A 25,284-nucleotide genomic window follows, 5' to 3' on the forward strand; every position below is an offset into this window, starting at 1 on the left:
CGCATCGTGCATCAAACATCGTCGTAAGAGGAGCGTAATCGCTATATGATAAATCGCGCTGAATTTTTCATTAAAATCATATTATAATTCGGAGTTAAAATCGACACGCCTGAATTCCTGAAATCTATTCGCCGGACTAAAACCAAAAGCGGCGGAGAATTAATCTCGTTATATTACCGGTTTGTTACGCCGTTGCATTACGTTGTCATATGAATCGCACGCTCTTATGAATTACGCAATCGACTCTTGCAATTCCGGAAAGCGTTATATATAAGTATATAAATGTATTTTTTGAGGAAAAAAATTTAATAATAAAAAATATGGTATAAAATAATTAAATAAGTATGAATTAGATTTAGTTGATAAAATAAATTTTTTTTTTAAAGTTATTATTTAATTTAAAATATAAATAAATTTTTTATATTTATAAAATTTAAATAATTTTAAAATTAATATTTAATATTTAAAATAATTAAATTAATGAAAATTAATAATAGAAATTTAAATTTAATTATTAATAAATTAATTTTTTACCGGAGAACTCATCTCTCTCCCTCTCTCTTTATTTCCTTCTCTCTCGCGGTGGTGAATTAATCGACCGCTGTATAAATCCGTGGCGTACGCAATTATTTAAAAAAAAAAAATCTAAAATGCATCAGGATCTATATTATGGTAAAACGATGCAACCTAAAATAATGAAAATCCGCTGCATCATCCCTTCCCGTATCTCACGTATGTGTGAGAAAAAAATCGCACGGCCGCGCGGTTTTCTCCCTTCGAATTTAGTCCCTCGTGAATTTTTATCTCCTGGATGTAATATAATCCGGCATTTACTTCGCTGGTTTTTGCGCGTTCTTGTAACCGAGCTAACGTACTGCTATATTATTAAGCTACGTAACTGCATCCGAAAAGAGCTGAGATGCACGAAACCGCGAAGTTATGCGCGCAGCGCGGGATGAATTGCGAAACTACAATGTTTGAGGTAACATTTAAAATAGTGTTAACTGCACGCGCGAGAAGTTGATTAAATAAAATGTATGATGTATCTCAAGCTTTAAAATTTTTCGAAAAAACAAATATGTGTACCGCTATATTTATATGAATTTTTCATTTTTTTATGTCATGAAAAATTTACTGCCGTCGTGCATATATTTACAATGAAACGTCCGCTTTATTCCATTTTACATGTGTTTAAATAGCTCCCGGATTATAATTATAATATATTATTACAACGACGAATGTGTAAACAGGACGAAAATAATACGTTTAATATTGAATCATTAATCGCAATACGAGCTCTGTATCGGATGAAGATAACCCATCATTTAATGTCATCGTTTCGTATAAAATCACACGTCACTCTTGTGCTATGAGTGAAAACAAATTTAGGAAGCACGGCCACTAGTACCGCGAACGTTTATTGGAAACGCTGCGCGATCTGGGGTTACGCTACAATATAATCCAGAGTTTAATCGAAGCGAATGCACGCTGTGTTTAACGTGAAAATAGAACTCCATCGCAAAATCGATACAGCCGCGGATAATGCTCGTGATACTCCATAACATTAATTACCGCATCATTATTAATCTAGATAGGAATGATTAATGTACGCTATGATTAATTAAACAATTCGCCAATTGATACTCCGCCACGCATACTTGCCGGCATTGAATCAAGCATCGATCGAAATATTATTCGATACTGCATCGTCTTTTCTCCCGGGAGAACGCATTCTGCAAACGTTGACCTGATTTTTCATCGACTTTTCTCCGTTCATTTGTCGATAGCGCGTATACGGCGAAGCCTACGATATCGAACACGTGTCACGGATATAAATAAGCCTCGCGACACACGTGCGCAAGCCGTCAACACGGCTTTCGCGAGTTCTCTCGCTGCAACACGCAATAATTTCGACGTCTGTCATCTCGTGACGCGTCAGTGCGCAACCTAACTCCGTGATGAATTATTGCACGCTTGTACAATACGCGCCTCGCTCCGCCGTTCCATCATCGGCGTATGCATTCGGTAAAGGCGACTGTAGAGAAGCGAACGATATATGCAGATCACGCTCGTGTAGCGTGTCGGAAGGAACGGTCTCCCCGTTTTGGTATCCGGTGACGTTTGGAAAATTTGACAACCCGATTACGTATCGCTCGTAAAAGCGAGGTTCCTCGTCTTTTATGTGTGTCTGTGTGTGACCTGTATTTTTGATTTATACGTGCCCCCATAGATTCACCGCGCAATCGGAAACTAAACATTCAAGATAGAAATGTCATATCGTGAAATTCTTTCTTTCTATATATTTATATTTATTCAATAATTATTTTTATTTTATTAATTAAATGATTGCAGCCATTCGTACTGGAGCGAATTTTTATTCCACAGACAAAATTCATAAATGATTTAATTTATATAATGTATTTAAATAATAAGTAATCAAAATAATATCGCAATCAAAGATTTAATTTATCTCTTCCGCCTGCAAATGAAAAAGCTTGCCACAAAATTGCTTTTTCTTTTCTCTTTCTTGCATAAACAAACCAATTATAAGCCGACGATCGACACAAAATATATTAAAATATTGAAATCAATATGTTTTATCATATAAAGTAGTAAAATACGAGAAGCAAAGATGTGACTGGCGAAAATCGTGGAGCGACATTACAGTTTCATCGCGCGGTTTTTCATATCGCGAGAGGAAGACTCGCATAAATCCTCTTATTTATCGTTCGCCTTTTACGAATACATCTAAGGCTCGATGCAGCCGATTGGATTCGTGGCATATCACGACCGGTAACGTGCGCATCTTCGTGTAAGCAGCGCGCGCCTCCTGGATTTATTTACCGCGCACGGGGGGCTGCCTATTAAGCGACGTACGAAACGAGTTTCATATTTTGTACGTACGTTTCATATCCCCGTACGAACGTCCTCATAATTTACAGTTACATACGTACTCGGACACTTGGACCTATGATTCTGGGCAGTCGTGCATTTCGAATCTACGAGTTAGCACGTGCGATTTACCGGTTAATCTCGCGCTATTCTCACAAACTTTTTGTCAACGATAATGGGGACAGCGCGAGAACCGTATATCGGTCATGTAAAAGTTGCGTTTTTATAAAACGTGACGCAGCAACAGTGTCTTTTAATCCGATCTTGGGTGCGAGAGAATTTCTTTCGGAGTAGAAGAGTCGACTCTGCGGTTTCTTCCTTCTCCAAGAGACGATATTAGAATCTCGTGAATAATTTTACAACGGTGCATAAATCAGATGTTTCTGCAACATCTGCTGATCGACGAGTGTATAACGCAATATCTTCGTCTTCTCTTTCATCGGATACAAACGTAAACAGCGTCAGAAATTACGAGCGATTGCGCGAGCACCTTTCAAGGATGAATGAGATGTAGGCGCGTGACAAGTTTCCTCCTGAAATCTTCACGAAACGGGTCTCGACGTAGCTAGCACGTGCTAGCTACCATCTGACATTTCTACTACGCGCAGCGAACCCATCCCGAGACGATTTCCAACACGTAGAGAAAGCGTAGACTTTTTCTTCCGTCTCACGAAGAACGTCCTCCGAGATGTTCCAGGTCGTTGTCGAGATAAAGAAAGAGAGAAAGAAAGATCCTCAATGAATGCGCGCGTTGAATTATGTATGAGATTTTTGAAGTTATGCGTAAAGAGCAGGCAGCGAGAATTATTTTACTAAAAGAGGCGGTGACTATCGAAACGCTGAAACTAATCGACAATCGAGATAGATCACCGATTCGCAGATAAATGTCGGCGAAAATAAAGAAGTGGCTTTATCTATCTTCCATACAGTGTGAAAGATAGACTCTACTTCGTTCTTTCATGACCCGTTTCACGTCACAGATGAGACATTTATCATACTGCAAGTTGCGGCAATAAAATGGAGTAACCAAGTGAGATTTTTGTCAAGAGGATCTTTTCGCGTCAAATTTGCAAGAATCGAGATTTAATAGTCTATCTATTGATCGAGCGATTTTTTTGCGGAAGCTGTTTTCCAGTAAGGGTAGGCGTTTATTGTCTAGCGAAAAGGCAAATCCTCCTCGCCATTCATCCCGATGCTAAATCCGCGCTCGTAGAAGTCGAGACTGCGCGACGATGTCAAACCTGTTTGTCCGGTGATAATCGCATGCGAAGGGGAGTGACAGCTGCAAACGTCGAAAGGACGATTTACGACTAATGTGTCGACCGTCGGGATCGTTGATTTTTCTTCCCACGCTCGCGCCTCGAGGAAAGCGACTCTCAGATTACTCTCCATTTCCCCACCGCCTAGGCTCTTAGCCGTGGCCGTGTAAAGTTGTCTCACAATCAGTCGCGTGCATCCGCTCGACTCGGCGTAGAACTGCTCCCGAGAAGCTCCCAAGGCGATGATAATTTTCGCGTCCGGGGATCCTGGCGCCTGGCGGAGAGCTCTCTTATCCGGTTCGCGTGCGGTGAGCTTGCGTGTCGAGGAATCGCGAGGAAACGTGAAGGCTCGTTTTATGCGAGAGTGCCGAGGGCGCAAAAGTGTCCGGGTTTTATCGACCGGGTTTTAGCGACTGTATTTGCGACGAGTGCTGTTTGCCAATACGAGCAAGTTGACGCAGGGAAGATCTACCCTGAATAGGTAATGATCGCGAAATGAAGTTTGCGTAGCCGTGTGTTTAGCGACCAGCGTTTTATTTATTTTCTAGACAGTCAGGGGGTGTAAGAAAAATTTTATATTTACACGATCGGACTCGTGACTTGTTTATTACTATTATTCCCCGATGATTCGTGCATCATATATGATGCGACGATAGTGAAGCTAAGAAAAAGTTTGGACGTGATATTATTACGTTATTTCTTTCAATAATTCTAAATCGGGAAATCGAAAGCTTTTTCCTACGCTTTATATTTTTTTTAACTTAACTTTTAAGTTTTATTTGATTTCGCTGCATCGTTGCCTTATTTCTTTCTACTGTATATTTTATTATAGTGTCGGCGTGAGGGATTCAATAACATTATTTTTCCAAATAAACGTCTCTCGCGAGAAGAGTGTATGTGAATTCCCCCGTGTCAATGTTTTGCAGTACGTTTTACATCGACATTTATCGGAGCGAAACGGATTTTTCAGAGGCAAGACGCGATATATGTTTATCGGAGTGAAACGAGTTTTCAAAGGACAACTAGCAATATCGAAGCGGATCAACATTTCTCTCTCAGCGAAATAAAGATCCTCTTCAGGATCTAGGTTGCTCGTGACTTCTTCATCAACGCCGTTTCGTAACAGAATTATCCGAACGCTGTTATAACGCATGTGATCGTGATTAGAGCAACAAAAGGCATCAGTTGAGAAATGTTTCAAGTGATTACGCTATAATCGTCGTGATAATCGACGGAAATAGAAAATAGCGTTGCTAGCTACAGATGCTTATTTGACAGCAGTAAACATTCTCTATCTTCTATCATATCGCGGTAAATATGCTCGTTGGTTATGCTCCACTTTATTATTGTCTACAATTCCTTAGTGAATCGATAATAAATGTATGAGAACTGAGTAACAGATTGATATTTTGAAAAAAAAAATATGCTAAAGACATCTAATATAATATATATGTAATATATAAATTTATAGAATATACATAGAAAGAAAAAAATAAAGAAAATATTGTAAAATTAATAATAATCAAGGCATTTAGAAAAATGAAATAGCATATCAATTTTTTAATGATAAAATATATATTCAACTTTTCGATGATTTTTTCTAATAACTATGAATCCTCTCATTGTAAAGAAAACTATTATGCTATTAATATTTACCCAACGATTTTGATTATCCCATTTAATCTTGCTTGTAGATGCACGTACATATATATTAAAATGCAAATATATTGTTATGCAAAATATACGTCTGTATTATCGATTAATAAACGATTCAACGTAAATAAAATTACATTGACGCGTATGTTGAAATCTTCATATTGCAAGTCACGGAATGATTTAATATTCTTTTTGTTGAAAAAAAGCTCAAAAAAGGTCAAGGTTCCAATAAATCAGAATTTATTTGGCACGGTGTGATTATCCTCAAACAGACGGCAGTGATGTCGCGGAGCTTATTATGCTTTCAAAAAAATATATGACAGAAAAGATCACGAAGGTTCGAGATAATTGCAAAATAGTATATCGCATAAATCAATTACGCAAGAAACAAATGTGATCAAGATAGTCAAAGATCAAGAAGCAGAATTTATTCGTCGAGCGAGATCTTTACAAAATGATTAGCTAATATTCACGTTGTTATATATTCTAGCTATTATTGCTAATTCGAAATATTATTTGGAAACTTATTATTTCAATATTTATTATATTTGCATTCTCTAATGTAAATTTAAACTTTTCATAATATATATCTATACATTTTACATAAAATCTTAACACAGCATTATTGCCAAAATTAATATTTCCTGATAATTTGTTTGTGTAAAAATTAAAAAAATCAGATTTAAGTAAAATTCGATTCGTAAGTAAAATATAAATATTATTATAATAATAGCGTGTACACAGATCCCGGAAATATTTATGCTAGTATATAACCGATGATTAATGTCAAATAAAAAGAACATAATTTCTATCATCAACTACCGTTATTATTATGATGATCAACGACGATAAAGTTCACACAACGATTATTAAAACATGTATCTCAATTAAATTGCGATAGGCCTGTTTGACCAAACGTGATGGCGAAACAGCTCTCCCTTCGAGAAACAGAATACGTAGGTTGTTAATGAGTTGATAAAGCAAGATTTGCAAGTTTATTGCTTCCCCAACACTTGACCCGGATTTAAACGCGAGAAATTCATTCGCTAATAATCCTACGCTATGATGCTATGGTGCGTATCTCAAGAAACATTGATGACTGCGAGAAAGTACATACTTCGCTTTAGATATTCCTGTCTGTCTCTGCATTCGCCTACGAATCTTTTCGTCAATCTCGTTCAGATAGTCATAAGAATACCTACGTATTTATTCTCGACAAGTATATAGGATTTTATTTCAAAATTGAACGCAATAATTCATAAAAGCAACGGATAATAGCAGAATTTAAATAAATTTCAGTATTTATGATTTTATATATTTTCAGTAATTTTATTGATTTTTTTTTATCTCATCTCTCTTTTTCTTTTTCTGAATTAATTTGCAACGTGGAAATGTTTGAGAAATTTTTTTGCCAATTTTTTGACAATCATTAATTTGTTAATAGAAAATTCGGATATATATGAGACGTATAATTTATGAGTATCGCGAGATTTATAGACTCCTTTCAAACGATTCAGGCGATATCTGAGCCAGATATTAGTAAAGGAGATTAATTCACGAATAATTCTCCGTGAATAATTGCGCGGTCACGAATATTCGAGAACCTCGATCATGAGAAAGTGATACTCGTCTGATAATTGGTTAAGACAAATGTCTCTACTCGAGTGCTGTGAAGATTTCGCTACGAAAATCGGCTATAATTTACATTAAGAACAGTCTCTTCGCGATTCACAGATGATTTCGATTTAATCCTTTAATACGTAAGAACGAAAATTTATCGGTGTTGTTAACCAATCGACCTGAATATGAGATCAATTCGCGATCACTCGAGTGCGACGCTTCTCATTAATATAGTGAAGTATGCATTATCGAATAATAAATACTTTCTGTCAAGTGCACTTAACGATTGCTCTTTTCGGTTTTTTCGTAACCGAAGAGAAATCGACAAGGAAGCGAAATTTATTTGATACGATCGAGTATCTTCTTTGTTAAAAGTCTCGTTAGCTGTCAGTGATTTAAGTATAAATATCATGATGGCAAGTGACAGCTTCATCACAAACTTTGCGAATGCAAATTTAATATATATTTTTTTTTTTTTATTTAAAAGTGTACCTCATTTTTTAATTTATTTATTATAATAATAGGTCCAATTATTAATTTAAATATATATAACTATATATACATATGCGTATGTTTCTTTTATATTAAAAATGTTAAATATTAAAAAATATTTTAAGTATATTTATATATTTACTGAATAAAGTTAAATATATATTAATACATATATATTTTTAGTATATATTTTTAATTCAATTTATTAATTATATAAATATATATTTAATTGTATTAAGTATTTTATTTACATTAAAATATAACACGTCTTCTCCAATTTAAAAGATCATAATAATTGATATCCAATCCATTGAATGAAATGGAACTAGTAAGCTGGCATCGGATCAAGTCCGATCCGTCGTCTTGTTCGTCATTGATTATGCGCAGTGATTCATGAATGATTGAGTATCCGCGAAGCGGAGATGATCCGCGAGAAAGTGAGCGAGTCCGTTTGCGAGGCTGTCCCGTCCTCCCCTCGATTTCTCCGCAAGTGCTGACCGCAGCTGATAGAGATGACGCCATTTCTCATTACGACCATTCATGTCCCTCGTAATAATTACGCTACTACGCGAGTAGTCTGGCATTTCTGTCATATCCCGCATGGAGGACAACACGCGCACACCCAGCGTTGGCCAGCACTTGTTTCAGACGTGCATGACGATATGCGCGCTTAATTGGCGGGATAATTATCGCTGTGCGACACAGCTACGCGGCGAGTTTCGGACTTGTTGGAACTGGAGGACTGTCTCTCCCAATGACTGCCCGACATAATTAAGCCAATTTATCAATTATTCGATCCGAAGCTTTTACGATAATCTACTCTTTTTCGACGAGAAGTTTATATCAATCCGGAGTAATTTCAGTTGTAAATTATGTGTTCGCATAATGATTTCTAATAATAAGTAACTGTCATCGTAAATTTAGTAAAATATAATAAATATTTAAAAAGATTATGCAAAATGCAAAATTAATTCCTATCAGTTTGGAATGAGATTACGAAAACGCTTTGTAATTAGATTTCAATTATGTTTGTTTACGACGTGGAAAATTCTCGCATGCTAAAACAACTGCGCAAATGAAATTGAAATGGCCGACTAATGTAAATAAAGGTCGAAATTAGGTATTGCGCGTATTTAATAATGTATATTAAACGGTGTGTAATTAACGTGTGCGCGGACAACGCGTTTTACCGCAAAGTTGCATTAATCTCGCAACGGCATAACTTGCGTTGCAACAGCAAAATGCAACCGACATTATATGCAATTTAAACCGACATTGTTGCTGTCATACTCGGTCAATGTTAACGTTAATTCGCACGTCATCTCGACATTTCCTTCTCGTCACGTAAAATATTAAGAGGCGAAATATTTCAAACATCTCGCGACGCTAGCTTATCACAAAGAATGCAGAGCGGAACTTCCGAGCGTCGCTTCTTGAATATTTCCGGAGACAGAATGAGAGAGAAAGAGAGAGAAATACTAACGGCATACTTTTAAATTAAAGTCTATGAAAATAAAAAAGGCGGGAGATAAGAAATGAGTATGAGAGGAAATATGAAAGATTAAATTAATGTTAAAGATATTCAAAATACAAAATGGTATAGCTTTTGCTCTGTAATTTTTCAGATTTTTTTCAATATAATGTGCAGACTATATTGCATATTTTAATAATAAATAATACTTTTGAAACTATATAACTATATCTTTGGAACAGCATAATGCAAAGTTTTAACTCGTTTAGCTCAACATATCATATGATACAACGCGCAATTTAATCCGTGTCTTATCTAATCAGACGAGCTTCCTACGAGTCGGATATCACAGCGCGACATTATTTCGTGATGCATTTTGTACATCGAGCTTTTGTATAATGCCCATAAATGCCCATCTCGCTGCGTTCCATTAATAGACTTTACTACAACAGACTCTACTTTCGTTCTCTCTCTCTCTCTCTCTCTCTCTTTTGTCTTTATTACACGCTCTGCCGTAATATAGAGAGAACTTGATGAATCCATGGACACGTTAACTATTGGGAATTCCAAAGTTTCCCGGTGCGTCACGCGCGCGGGATTCTCGCCGGTCGTTGCACCGTCCAACCACATTTCCGCGCCGCGAATGCATCTTGCGTGCACATGCACCGGTAACTAAGGGTACGTCACGGTGCACAACGGGGAAATGTAATGTGGTGAATGCAATGGAGCATCGAGATGGAAAAGACAATGGCGGCCAGAGAAGGAGATGACGGAAAGCGAGAGGCAGCGACCGAAATGAACGAAAACCGAGAGACGAGTAGAGGACAAGAAATAGACGGTCGGGCGAGTTAAAATCGTGTCGATGAATCGCGTCGTCGTTTGTATTTGCGTTTCTTGCGTGCCGTTACGACTCTCTCTATTTCGCAGAGAAGAAGAAGAAGAAGAAGAGGCTACTGTCTCTCAGGAGATGAGAGTGAAAGAGAGAGAGAGAGAGAGAGAGACATCCGGGAAGAATATCACAAGCATCTCGCGTTGTCGAGAGCGAGAGATATATCGCCGCACCTAAAACAACATTCTAAAGATGTTCGAGCATCGGACTCGCCCAACTACTCAAAGTAAAAAGGGAGGACTGTTGAGGAATATTTATCTATCAATTCTCACGATTAAACAATACACAACACCATAGCTAAATAAATTTTATAAGAACTCCCACACGTATAAAACCGTACTTACGCAGTTATAATCGTTTCCATAAATTTTAATCAATGTTAACCGAGATTTAATTTTACGCTATGTTCGCATTCTATTTTTAGGAAGAGGCGGAAAATCAGTTGTACCGCGTGGTTAGAGCCCTAAATGATATTTATGGAAGCGGTTCTGCGAAACAAGGGTTGAGCCGAATTTCCGCGCGGCTTACAAAAGAAAGCAATTAACTGTGTACGCGCACGTACTGTGCACGGCTAATCAAAACGAATGACCCGCGGAAAAATGGCGCTCTAAACCCGGACAGGCCGACAATAGAGCCGAAGGCCTCCAGGTTATCTACTTTTAATTGCGAGCGTGTTTCACGCTCGACGGAGCGTTCGCCGCACCGGACGAGCTATAAATTTCCAGCCGGAGCATTTAACCCCGTTGCAACCGCAAAACTAATTAGTCTGGCAGTAATTAATCTTTCATTTCTACGAGCGACGTGTCTTGTCGAATCGTCTCGCGTCTAGCGTCAAAAAAAAAACAAAAAAAAAAATTGTTTAACGCCAACTTCTTTATGGAAACGATTGCTCGCTAACTTACTTCGAATCGTTTCTCGATACGATATCGTATCAATATTGTACGTCTTTTTAGGTAGCATTCAGGAAATATATTTGGATCACGACCATATAATTTCTCTCGATATCGCTTTGAAATTACGCTCTCTTTATTCGCGATTTATTTAATTCAGAATAAATTTTTATTTGCGCCAGCAAGCTCATTTCGGGTCTCTAATGAAGCACAGTTACGATGATTTACTTTATGGGCGACTTCTATCGGTTCGACTTCCATAACGATTCGTCGTCCGGTCGCATCTTGCGCGCGCAATTTCATCCGCAATTAACCTCGTCGCGACACGTCCTCGAATTTAATCCTTAAGTGCATTCCGCACTGTTTATCGCCCCTTAATTGACGCGATAAGAAACACTACCGCTGTCCTACTTTCTAGCATGTCTTTTCGTGTCGCGATCGCAAACATCGTGAACGCCTACGTAACTTCTCGTTTGGGACAAAAAGCGTCAACGTGCCTGCTAAATTTCAACTGCGCGAAACTTTACGATGCCAGCAATGCAAGACAAAAATTCAAGCAAAGATATCATTGTTGCATGATATGTTTGCAATTATAGCTAAATACACAAAAAAATGCAGTTTTATATTTTTATATATTTCTTCAAACAAATTTATTGTCGTGAAAGAGATTTTTTTAAATGTATGATTAAAAAACTGATCACTTTTTTATTAAATATAAAATTAAGAATAATTTCTTGCTTTCTTAATTGATTTTATTCTGAATTTAGATATAGTTTTTTATTATGATTTTAAGAGAAGATTATTAGATCGTTCTCATGAAAAAAATTCTTCGCGCATTTTCAACGATATTATATTCAATAGCACAATCAACATGATAGCATATAATTATAAACAATTTTGTAATAATTAGCAACGTATAATTTCAGTGTATTTGTTATTTTTTGTAAGGCAATTAAAAATCTAATGCGAGAAATATCGCGGCGCGCGTTAGACGAATTATCTAGATACTTTTACTCAAGAAGAAAGGAAGTCTCTCACACACAGTCATGTTCGTCGCCGCGATCCAATTAATCCGTCTGACAATTATTTTCTATCTCCCGAAGCGGAGCGTGTGCGCCGGTTTTCGTGAGAATGCAAAGCAGGGCGCTCGCAGGGGATCGTGCGATCGTAATTATCTGTAGTTTATCTAGGGAACGGAGCGAAGCCGGGCCTGCCTCTTATCGCGAGCGCGGAACAATGGTTGCGCATCCCCGGCCGCGACGTGCGGACAATGCACTTCCGGTATGCATTTCGCGCGCGCGGTGACACGGACCGGCTCGCGTTTCAATTTGTAACGTTACCGTGATATCTCGTGACGCACACACGTACGATATCGGCACGGAGTAGATGCGGGTCGATTGTGAAAGGGAGAGTCGTTTGCCGGGTGTGTCCCCGGTGTATTTATTTTCCTTTTACGAGAAACCCGTAGGAGAACATATTGAATTTACATAAATCAATATTAATGCATTAGGCCCGCGCTATCTCCTTAATGTTGAGTTTTCTCTCCTCCTTCTCTATCTATAATGCGAAAATAAATAATCTCGAATCTCGACTGCGAGACTTTTTCGTTCCAATCATTAATTTCGTTTGCAATCATTAACATGATATTCTGCTAAAGTGTACATTATATTAATAAAGAAAATTAATATAATTAATTTTTGTCATGGCAACATTCAATCGTGCCAATTAACTTGGGAAAAATTCTCATTGATATCCGGTCTACAAAAATAAACTTTGAAAGTGTCTATCGTAATTTATCATATTAATTAAGAAAAAGAGGAGCCAACTCTCAAACTTTCCCACTTGCATTCAATCTAATATTATCATAGAATTTAGTTTGATTGGCCTACGTATTTCGCTATGTATCTTTTAATTAAAAGACATTAACATGTATTGGATATTCAAAAAATATAAATTATTTGTGAAACAATAATTTCTATAAAATATAAATAAATATGCCACTCACGTTTCTCATCGAAAAAAAAAATCTTCTATTAGTACTTCTCTATCTTTACTTATTTAAAGATCAATGAGGTTATTAAACGGCGACGCGATGCGTCAGCGGCGAGTCGTGAGTAACGGAAGAATGCGCTCGTCAAGTGCCAGAAGATCATTGACGTGATCGCCGTATCAGACCTCGTCAGCGTCATCAATGAAAGGGTCGCCGCCATTATCGAGCTCATAGTAAAACGAGCCAAACGATTGATAACATATAGCGATTAGTCATCCGGGCGAGTCTCATTAAAAGCACGTCGATCGAATTAAGGCCGGGCTTTTCTAGCGCGCATTAAGTGGGTCGTTCCCGGATGCCGTTGGCTGATTAGCTCTCTCACGAAACGGTTGCCGGTATCGCCTTCTTTCTCTCTCTCTCTCTCTCTCCTCTCTCTCCTCTCTCTCTCTCTCTCTTCTCTCTCTCTCTCTCTCTCTCTCTCCTTTTTGCGTCATCGTAGTATCGAAGTCGACGACCTAGTTTTTCTCACCTCTGAGGTCAGGTATCGGAGTAAAGGGATCGTCCACCCCTGTGAAACGCTCTCATTCGCTTTTTCTATCGTGCTTGTAAATCGTGCAATTTTTCCATCAGGCAGTTTTTAAAAAACATCGCAAATATTGCTCTCTCGCCTTGTACACGCAACAATCGATCCGCAATGCGGTATCCTTCGTATTGTTTAATTCAATAACGAAGCGTGCTGCAAATTTTATATATTCAATTTTGACATTTCTCGATGAATTTTAGAATCGTGACGTTTTGTTGATGAAATATTTTTCTCAAGCTGATCTTCTAAAGATCCTTTTTACCCGATTAATTGTCAGCTGTAATATAATCGTTTGCCTAAAATCTGTGTTCCTGCCTGATCATTTCGAATGTAAATAGGCCGGCATCATACAATTCTAGCTTTCGCTCTCACTCGACGAGTTCATTTTCCGATAACAATCAAAATTTCTGGGGTAGTCGGAGCTATGCTTAATAAAGGGCACTGTTGGATATTTATAGGCCGGCACCGTGGCAACTCGCGTACAATTCAGTATATCAGAAATCGATGAGCTTTCGTGCGCGCACGCACATTTTCTGCCTCCCTTCGCAAAATAATAAACTCCCTTTACAATGTATTCCAATATTGCGTAATGAATACAGTATTGTATAATAAATTTTATACATACATTTTATTTTCAGTATAAAAAGACAAACGGATAAAATGGGGGATAAAAAAAATGCTGAACAAAAAAATCACTATTTAATCTCTTCGAAAGCCAGAGATTGTTCGCAAATATTTATTATTATTATTTTTTTTTTTTTATATAAACAGTGAAATATGTGGGTATTATTAATAACCTCTCAAAAATCAATATCGATAATACGATAAGCAAACATAGATAAGCGCGTTCTCTCACGAAATTATCGGTCAAACTTTTATGTATTTCTGACATCTCCTTTTTTTGTCCCAGGCGACAATGAACGGACCAGTTTATGCGTCATCCTGTCCCGCATTGCAATCGAATCTCTCGCTGCACAGCTCATCCTATTATAGCGAGTACAGCGGCACTACGCGAAGACGATTATCTTCGACGGGAGAGGCGGACACTTCCGCCACATCGAGCTACGAGGGTAGCGACAGCTCCGAAAACAGCGATGAGTCGCGCCTCGATCCTGTCAGTCAAATGGAACGAGAACAACTCGAGACTTTCTTCCGCGGATTAAAATCGCAAGTAAGCTTCACAAAGTTCAACCGTGTCAAGCCTCATATGTATCAAATAATTTTTATATACACACACACACACACACACACACAGTGTCATAAAATATTTACTTATTTATTTATTTATTATATATAGACGTAGGCGCGTATATAATTTTTAAGGATTATTAAAAAGCTGTACGCTTTAAAGTTAAACGCATTAAAAAATGTTTGACAGGTGTTCGTCTGCGAGTCACTGGCGAACCTGTATCTCGGCAGCGCCTCTCAGACCGAGAGATGGGAGCTTCGTTTTACTGGGATACCCGTGGTGGTTCTCGATCTTGGTGAGACACGATCAAGATCCAAGAGACGAATTCAAATCTTACTGGCAGAACGCGGTACTTGCTTCACTCTCTGGCGCGAGACTATCGACAACCTCTCATCATACAAAGTAAGTCTACGCGATTAAAGAAATATTTAAATAAATATCTCGGATAAATTTTCGAAACGTTAATCATTGCAAATGTATCATTACGTAATAAGTTAACAACGATAAACAATCAATTCGATCTCAGGCTATGCAACGGGAAATTCGAGACACGACGTTAAAGAAAGAGCCTCTTGTGTTTATATTTCGTTCAATAAATAGTTACAAGCAGCTTGTATTTCAAAGGCCTCGGATATTTAACACCGTTTCAAATTTCTCACTCGTGTTCACGAAATAAAAAATGATGTGCGCAGTTATTTATAAGCCTACAAAGTAAGTTTCGGCACATAAAAAGCACATACGCGTACTTTAGTCGCGAAAATCGCTGTTCGATGCCGCCCGCGATTTGCCATCGATCCCCCTTCGCATTCCGCGCGCGTTAAGAGCCCTCGAAATGTTCGCAGGTGTCGGGACCGGCCTTTCATACCATGTGTCTCTCCTCTGACCATACTCGTCTGGCCGGACTTAGCTTCGACAATTCGAAAGCGGCCAACGATCTGTGGCAGCACATAGAGCGTCTCGTCTCCTGCCCGGAGAACATCAGTCTGTCGGTGCCGGGCAAGAAGAAGAAGAAGCCCGTGCAGAAGAAAATCGTTCTACCGGCCAAGAGCAACATCAGCCAGCCGTGTCAGTTCCAGCACGTGACGAGCGTGGACGCGGCCGATCGGTCGCGTTATTTTTCGCTGCAGACGCTGGTACCGGCGTTGAGTGAGCTCGAGAACTCGCTGGAGGCGAACTTCTGAGACAAGCCCGACGCCTCCGCCAAGCTCTCGTAGAAACGACGTAGCGCGACGCCCGATTCCCGCCGTCTTCTTCCTCGGAAGTGACCTCTCCGAGGAAGAAAGATGCGCGTGTGCGAAGGGAGAACGAGGCGAGATCCTCGTACAAGGACTCTGGCGTCGCGGATCCGTCTCGAGAGCTCCGTCGTAACGAGAGGCGAACGCTGAAACACGACACCGCGGATATCCTTTTATCTTTTTGCTCTTCCTCCAAAAAGTAATTGTAGACGGTCTAGAGAGCCAAGGAAATGAGGAGATATATCGATAAAGCTTTAACAAGACGAAGGAAAGATGGATAAATTTCTTTTTTTCTCCAAGAGCCCTCCGCGGCTTCCGTAGTTTTATCTCGAATTCATCTTTATCTTCTCGTGTGCCCCATATAATCATCCAACTAGTTTGATAAGAGTTAATGGCGTAAATTAGGTAAAGTGACGCGCGCTGACTCCACCTTATCTCCGTTTTTCGCGTAACACGACGCGACCGTGATCTGAGAAATCACCTCTTGTCTGCCTGTTGTTTGAGAAACGAGGGAAAAGTCGAAGGGCCTCGAAGAGACAAAGAAGTATGAGAGAAGGTGACAGGGGAAAGCAGACGTGTCTTACTCGAGATAGACTAATCCGTTAATGTCTCGTGAGTCACCAACTACGAGACGTAGTGGTCCGCAGGCCAAGGCGGAACATTCATCAATCCTTCTAAGCACTCTCGAGAGTGATTGCGATTGATGTCTGCGAATCCTGACTGCAGCCCCGAGGCGAAACAGAAAGTTTCTCGGCGGCGAACTATCCGAGTCACATAGCTCGCCGTTCTACTCTCTTTCTCTTCAATAAGTCCTTCTCCGAATCACGGCTGTCAATTTATTATAAACGAAAAGGAAGACACTATCGAACGTTACGATCCCTTCGCGGTTTTAATAGATTATTTCATTATCATTATTGCATCGCGAAAATATTCGATTAAACTTTTAATTTAATTCCGAATATAAAATAAAAGAAAAAAAAAGAATTATTTCAAATAAAACTCGGAAAGATTATAATAATACTATAAATGATAAAAATAATTCACTTTAATTATCACGAAAATAAATTTGCAAACTTTTTACTTTATGTAAAATAAAAAAATAAATATATATATATATTATATATATTTTTATTTTCTTGCTTTGCATGTAACGAGCGATGATTCGTATGTCAGTTTTAAATTATCTTTAAAGATTCAAACAGGTGTTCCAATATCTCGATGTAAAAACAAGCGCTTTAGAATGTCAGAGACGCGAAACCTTGACATGAAACCAAACGGCGCGCGGTTAGAAAGAATCATGCAAATATATGCGAAACATACTTCCGGGAACATCGCATCGGTTGTATGTACATTGTTGCTCTATTCGTCGTGAAAAGACAAGCTTTCTCCCCGGCGAATGTGAGGGAAACGTACGGTTTATAATTAAAGGCATACGCGGTGAAAATGGCGTCGAGGAGGCTTTCAAAGTGCATTATGCAGTGTTAATAATTGCCACGAAACCATCGTTACGACGAAGCTAAATTTAACGCCTTCCCGACTGCATTCAACGGTAAAAAGCCAATAATTTCGAAAGGAAGTACTTAAAGATGGAGTGGCAATTTTCTTTAATTGGAAGAAAAAATCTATTTGTCTCTCTGCCATTGTCACTCGGAGAAAGGACAGGGCATGTCGCTGATTTAGCATATGCCGAACGAAAAGATGTAATGCGAGTTTATGTAAATCAATTCAAAGAATTAGAACAGTTGTGTGAAATATTATTACTTAGTAATTGAAATAATGTTATATAAAATATCAAAGAAGAGATTGTGAAACAAAGTATATCAAAGAAGAGCTAGCTCTTCGTTGGGTAGAATATCAACGCAGATAAAATAATTCATTGACGTGTCTATATAGCGAAATCGTAATAAAATTACGTAATTAAATATACATGTAAGATTGATGCGTCGATAAGCGATGTACAAGTCGATATATACATATATTAATCAAAAGAATAAAATACTGCCGAACGTTCATGCAAAATAAATTGTAAGATTACGAGCGTGTAGAGTATTGGAAACAGACATTGTGTGCCAAAGTATATGAAACGATAAGAAAGCGAGTTTAATTAATTGATATTTGAACAAGATTCGTGCTTCCGTAAGACTTGAAAAAAGTCACACAGTCCACAGTACACATTTTGTAATTTAGATTAATTCGCGTTAGCATTGTTTCCAGTACGCTCGTAACGCGCTCGCGAATAATCCATTACGATGTTAAATAAATAGATTATTAATTAGAAAATTAGATTTGTCGGATCGACGTGCATGACATGTCCATGTATAACGAATTCTACTTCCTACCGTTTCGGCTCTTTAATGTGTTCGTAGATTTCGGTAGAATATCCCGATCTTGTTGTCGACAACTTGTAAATGTTAAAATATCTAGATCATTATAATTCTGTCCAAGTGAAATAATATTAGAAAACTAATTTCTAAAAATTCAGTTGAAATATTATATTCCAATAAATTAAAATATTATATTCCAATAAGTTAAAATATTATTAAGATGTGAGATTTAGATTTTAAGATTTCAGGATATGATTTTAAGTTTGAATTTTTATAGTTTTCCCTAAATATTTTTATAATTTTCCCCAAATATTTTTTTAGAGCGATCATCACTTACATCTTTTTAATGTTGTCCAAGTTTTAAATTTTTCTCATATTATTTCATTTGGATGTACTTGATTCATAAGTAAGAACGGAGACGAGTATTCTTTCTGCACGAGGCGGAAAATTGTTTTTTCTTTTTGAGAAAAACGCGCGCGAAAACGTCATTCAATGACGTTCGCAAAAAGACTGGTTTCACCATCCCATGCGTATCTAAACACAATTAACAATAAGTACCTATATAGTAATAGTAATCATTAGAACGACATGATTTTATCCTTAGAATCAATTTCGCGCATATCGTTCGACATTCCTTCAGCGTCATCATCGTTTGTATCGCTTCGAAACTTTCGCTTCATATTCATTGCGAATCAAATCTTTAGCAATTAAGATTAATTAGCGTGTTAGTATCTCTAAGTTAGACTCGCCCGGAGCAATTTTTTATCATGTTATCGTGAAACAGACGTAATGCTTTAACGCAGGATTTATATGCGCATTTTGATCACGTGAGTTGCAGATTTCTTTCGGGAGAAAAGAAAAAATCCGGGAGAGTATATTCTAGACATTTAAATAAATAATGTAACTTCGAATTAATGTTAATTTCATTATCTACGACTGTGATATAAATATATGAATTTGTATCGTTACGTTCCCCGTAACATGTATCCACATTAATCAATCACTTGGAGAGATAAGTTTATGAATATATCGTATGTAATAATAATAATTATTATTGTGCTAATAAATAGTAATACTTCATGGAGCAAAATACTTGTATGAGTTTACTTGCTACTTTCTAAGTTATCAGTCAGAAGACACTTTTCAAGAATATAGTAGCTCTTTTTCCTATATATCTACAATTATATATCATTCTTAAAACTAACATTAATCTAATTTAATTAAAAACATATTTCCCATGTTTCGAAATTATATGTTTGCCTAGGAATCTTTACATTTTTTTAACTTTATAATTAATAAGAAATAAAGAGAAAATATATAACATGGAAGAAATAAAAATAATATAATTGTAAATATATAACACGTCTTTATATATTAATTTTCAAAAACAGTTCTATATTAATTTTATAATTTACAATTACATCAATATCTCGCAGCTTTATAGATGCATTATATTTTTTTTATATTTTTACTGTATTTCTACCGTTACCATCTATGCTTGTTTTACTCGCTATTTCTCGTTTTATTAACGTCTGTCGAGAGGATGTTAGCGCTGGTTAGTGCACAGCTGTTTTTTAAAAGCAATGATTCTTCATGACATTTTATCATTGAGTATACCATTATTCGGTACAAGATGAAGAGAGACATGAAAGCAGCAATTCCAGTGATCTTACAGAGACCAACTTTATCGAATGGCGTTCTCTACTATTCGAAAATTATTCTTTGATCTTCTTTGATATTCTAGGTAAAATAATTCCGACTTTTTAACTTTTGCCAGTAAAACGTAATATTTCGGATAAATAAAATTGCCAAATAAGTTTTCCTACATTCTACATATCGTTGTACCAACAAATGTCAAACAAAATGAATGATCAGGAACTCCTCTTCAAATCTGTGATCACATATCGCGTCATTCGATTCGTTGATTCTTCTTTCATAAAGAATCTCATTAATAATTCTCAATCTGACTTCCAGTGGTTGTTATGCCATATTTCGAAACCAGAAATCAGAAGAGACCAATATAATTCCAACATATAAGCTAATAATCGTGATTTATTATACAAGCATTATTCGCTACGAAAACCGATACTCGCGCAAGGTCAATAAATCACGAATACGTATATTAACGATATTTTCTCCGTATCGCGATACGCGGCGGATAAATCATACATGTATTTTGTTGCCGCGAAATATATTGCACTACCTCACCCCGTCGAAAATCGCGATACATATCCGCTGAAAGATCTCGCGTTTTGACGCACCGTACACAGGCCGTGGAGGCTGCCTATGTATCTGGGTGCTCCAGATAGACGCGTCCGATACGAGATCAGCCGGTTGTCGAGCCGAGTCCCGAATCAAGTAATGAGAGACCCACCGGTGCCGCCGCCTTCATCCCATGTATCTCGCGCTCCCGTCTTTATGGAAGTCATCGGATTTTCATCGGAGAATGATCGCGATCATGTAGGTGGATCTCGAAGGAGCGAACGATGGAGTGGATGGGAACGACTATATATTATTTGCTCTTACACATGTTCGACACCCGGCAAAGTGTATCCTTTGACACAACAACGGTCCTCGAACGATCGTCAAGTGTACTCATGGAATACGGTAAAGTGACGTGGTAACAAATTAACAAGATTTGAAGAGACGGCAAATGTACAAGAACGTTCTACCTCACTGAAAATAAATTATTTGACACTCGAAGCGTGTGTGTTCACGACGAAATTAGGTTCATAAAAATGTTAAACATTATTAAGGCTAAGCGTATTGTAACCAGTCACAAATGTATTCCCTCGCGTCAACATAAACGTTTTATTTCGCTAAATGTTTATATAAAAATCTCGAAATATTACACATAAAACAAAATATCTATCACAGTCATAATTATATATATTTTATTTTATTATAAATATATCAAGTTTTAACTCTCTTATATTTTTCAATATATTTTTAGAAACACGTGCTTTACATGAATAAAGTTAAACGTATATCCAAGGAGCAGGATATTCTTCGATTCTATCGAAATTATGCTATTCGGTGTCCTCATTTCGTAACGATTACTCGAACAGCGGACTCCATCGATAGTATCCTCGTGGAGCAAATAATCGCCCTATGTTTAGCGATTTTTATTTACAATGACGATGATAATAACAGCAACGGATATAAGAGATATAAAAGAGATCTCGTGAAAAATTCGGAGCGCTAGATTTCTGGATGCTTAGATTTCAAATATATGTACGTGAAACGGACGATGAGATGAGTTAATGACGTTAATGTCGCTAATTTTAAGAGTATATATAGGGGTTCACGTCAAAGCGCACAGCCGTTGAATATGTATGTGGCCCTCATTTACATGATGTTTACGTTTATCGCGCGCTATGCAGCAGCACAATATTCTTAATGTAAGCTCAATTAACGTAGTAAGAAATGCGATTTTGTAGGTGTATACGTATAATTTGTGCAAATATATAATTGGCTATTGCTTAATAAAGTACCATTGATGACTCTCCTAGCATTCTTTGACTATTTAAATTACAATATCTGTTATATTTTTATTAAGTACATCACAGATCGAGAGAGTTCTTCTTCAATTCTAATAATAAAAATCGAACTACAGCTGATTTCTCTCTCTCTCTCTCTCTCTCTCTCTCTCTCTTCTATTTTTTTTCTCATTTTATAATATCTTTATATAAAATCATAAATGTGAGAGAGAAAACTTGAATTCTCAATCGCCCTTCTTCAAATTTGACTTCGATTATATATAATCGAAATAATAATAAATAATAAATAATGACAATAATAAATAACAACAAATAACAATAAATTCTATGCATAATCATTATCGTGTATTGAAATATTCATTACAAGTCCACGAGATTACATGACTCAAGTCGATAACATCGCACCAAATAGGACATTCGCGTTTTACATGACTGTAAAGAGAGAGAGAGAGAGAGAGACAAAAAAAGTTCGTGCGACTTGTTTATTCGCAATTTGCAATTCTAAAGCCCACGCCTCGTCACTTCGCCCAAAGTTTCCGGTTCGCGGTTTATCGGCGCCAGATGAGTTTGGGCTCCGGCTCGATCATGCGGTGCGATCGATTAGCACCTCGCTGACGAACAAACGGGACGGCTAATTATTCGTCGACGAGGCGCGATTGTATGCAAAAGCGTCGCGTCCGGTCGTCGCACCCGGAATCGCGGCGACGCTTTCGTTCGATTCTCTTCGGCGCAGCCCAAAACCTACATACCTAAAGCGAGATAGCTAGCAGATCGCGCGCGACGTGAAATCGCATTAACATTCTTATCGCGTACGGCGACGACCAAGCCCGGCTTTTGTCGCCAACGTCTGCGCGATGCACAGCGAAAGTAAGAACAAAGTGATATTGAATGTTCTCGTTTACAAGATATTGAATTTGGAAATATTATACGCCATTTAAATTCCAACCCCGTGTGAACACGAGTCGCAAGAGAGAGGAAACTTTATTTTCTTACATTATCCATCTGATATTGGAAAAATATTGATAAAATTATCTTTTATCTCACGCATCACATATCTCCATCCGGTTTATCACGTAAGCGTAAAATTTCACACCGCGTGTGACATTTCGCTGTATAAATTATTCACGCTCGCCGGACACAAAATATGATTCGAATTTCTTCGCGAATAACGTAAGATATCGAAATTTGAATCCGTGATTTTCACGAAATTCCAAAGCCATGCGTCACAAGCCAATCTTCGATTCTCGATTCATCGCGATAAATCGCCGCGATCGATCTCGTGTGACGCAACTGTAAATCGTTCGCGATTGTTAATCTCGCGGTTCAATCTACGCCAACGATCCCGGTACTTAGCTTCGCCGTCGTAGTAGATCTCGTCTTGATTTACGATCCGCGCGCGATTCTCCTAACCGCTGTTGAGAAAAATCCGCGATAATGGAATGTTGTGCGGAATTTTGTGAAATTTGTCGTCGGAATGTGCACGCGTGTAAAATGCCCCGCAGTGCGACGACGAACGCGTGCGGCTCACGCAGCGAGAAAACGTGACGGCACGCGTCGACCCCTTTCCCATCATTTTCGTATATCGATACGCACGATTTTTATAACTCCTAATAAAATTTATTTTAGACGCGGAAATCATACGAATGTATTCTCAACCTGATGATACTAGTTGATAATGTTATCATTTCTTGTTTCTATAAAAAGACGTATAAAAATAATGAGAAAAATATGTATTATTTTTGCGAATCATTCAATATAATTAATATTGTTATCGAAGTCAGATTATTTACTAAAAAATTAATACTTGTTTTTCCGCAAAAAACAGTTTTTTGCGATCCCACGCAAATAATATTATTTATTTAAAAGTTGAGAAAAAAAAGAAAAGAGATAATGTATTTGAAAAAAGAAACCGTAATTGAATCTGCATCTACTTTAATTAAATTTGTAGTTTGGAGACATATCCACATATCCATGCTCCGTTTTGGAACATTTTCTGAATACAGACACTCTCCAGAGACCGACAGCGTTCATTTTGAGACCGAACCTTTGCCATTGCTTAAATAGCGCAAATGTGCAAACTAACGTATGTGTGTATCGTATGTGTGTATGTACATACATATATATATATATATATATATATATATACATACACACACATATATATTGCGTAGCGCTGTCTTATAATCCTGCCAAACCAAATACATTGCCGGCTCTTGGTAAACCTAATATTAAGCTTCTCCAGTGAAGCAGATTCTTGCAGCGTCGCGTAATCTCATCCAAGTTCTAATTACGTTGATATAATGCGCGCATAACAAAGTCAGCCGCTCGAAATGCCAAATCGGAATATGAATTAAATGCGACTTAAATATTTCACGTGAGATTCAGATTATATTAACGGGAGATTTTTCTGTGCGTTTCGAAATTAATGGAAATTGGCATATCAAATACGATGAAGTATAGAAGTAGATCGGCAGACAAATAGATAGAGAGAAGAAAGAGAAAGAGAGAGAGGTTCGCTGTTCACTTCGCGTTCTTTAAAATTCATTCAATCTAATCAGACGCGAACGAGTCGCGCGTTTAATCAATTAAAAATTGGCGACGAATCGATGTACGACACCGATGGAACGCGATCGTATGCAAAATCAAACACGAAACTATTCCGAATTAATAATCCGAAGTCAAATGAAGAGAGCCGTGTGAAAACGGTAGTCCTTTCCCGCAGCATCCGACGAACGCGCGAGATGATTGAAACTTCAATTTGGAATGCGCACACAACCACGTACTACGATCATTGTCGAAGTTTCTCTCTAATTCTCTCTCTCTCTCTCTCTCTCTCTCTTTTTTCTGCCTCTTTCCTCGGCGACAGACGGCGGAATTCATTTTTCATGCCGACAGATTGTATCGTAGCGTTCGATTATCGATCTGCTGACTCCTCTTTTTATTTTTTTCCTCTCCACACAGTTTCGCGGGCAGTCGGCCTAATAACTCTCTCTGTATCTCGTGGTATTGAATATTACATCGTCGCGATGGACAAGTGGTATCTCGTCATTTTTCTCTCTCTTTTTTGCAGAAGCTTCTTCGCAAAAAATCGACAGATAAAAAAAGAAACGACAAAATTTATTCCGCCAAGTTATGAGTTCTTAATCTTCGAAGTCGGAGAGATTGGCTTTACAATTATTGACTTCCTCTATATTTCTGTCTATACATTTCAATTCTCACGGGTGTTACAGTCCAAGATTAAACGTGATAAATCCGAGTTCGAAGATCAAGCATCCAATCAGAAACAGAATTCTC

The 25,284-nt window shown here is 37.7% G+C and overlaps 1 protein-coding gene across 3 annotated transcripts in view; it reads left to right on the plus strand.

Annotated features, from left to right (window-relative positions):
• Positions 1-19,582, plus strand: part of LOC126851063 (uncharacterized) — a 41,969-nt gene extending 22,387 nt beyond the window's left edge. The window contains exons 1-5 of one of the 3 annotated variants that reach the window (XM_050594645.1): positions 4,324-4,632; positions 5,122-5,462; positions 14,653-14,913; positions 15,121-15,333; positions 15,774-19,582. In XM_050594645.1, the coding sequence (XP_050450602.1) occupies positions 14,659-14,913; positions 15,121-15,333; positions 15,774-16,112 (807 nt within the window). In that variant the 5' untranslated portion in view covers positions 4,324-4,632; positions 5,122-5,462; positions 14,653-14,658 and the 3' untranslated portion in view covers positions 16,113-19,582. Of the gene's footprint in view, positions 1-4,323; positions 4,633-5,121; positions 5,463-14,652; positions 14,914-15,120; positions 15,334-15,773 lie in introns of those variants that run through there. The other 2 variants (XM_050594644.1, XM_050594643.1) reach the window with 2 other exon arrangements.
• The last annotated feature ends 5,702 nt before the right edge of the window (positions 19,583-25,284 follow it).

Source organism: Cataglyphis hispanica, chromosome 7 (genome assembly GCF_021464435.1).
Source record: "Cataglyphis hispanica isolate Lineage 1 chromosome 7, ULB_Chis1_1.0, whole genome shotgun sequence".
In the NCBI taxonomy this organism is placed as follows: Eukaryota; Metazoa; Arthropoda; class Insecta; order Hymenoptera; family Formicidae; genus Cataglyphis; species Cataglyphis hispanica.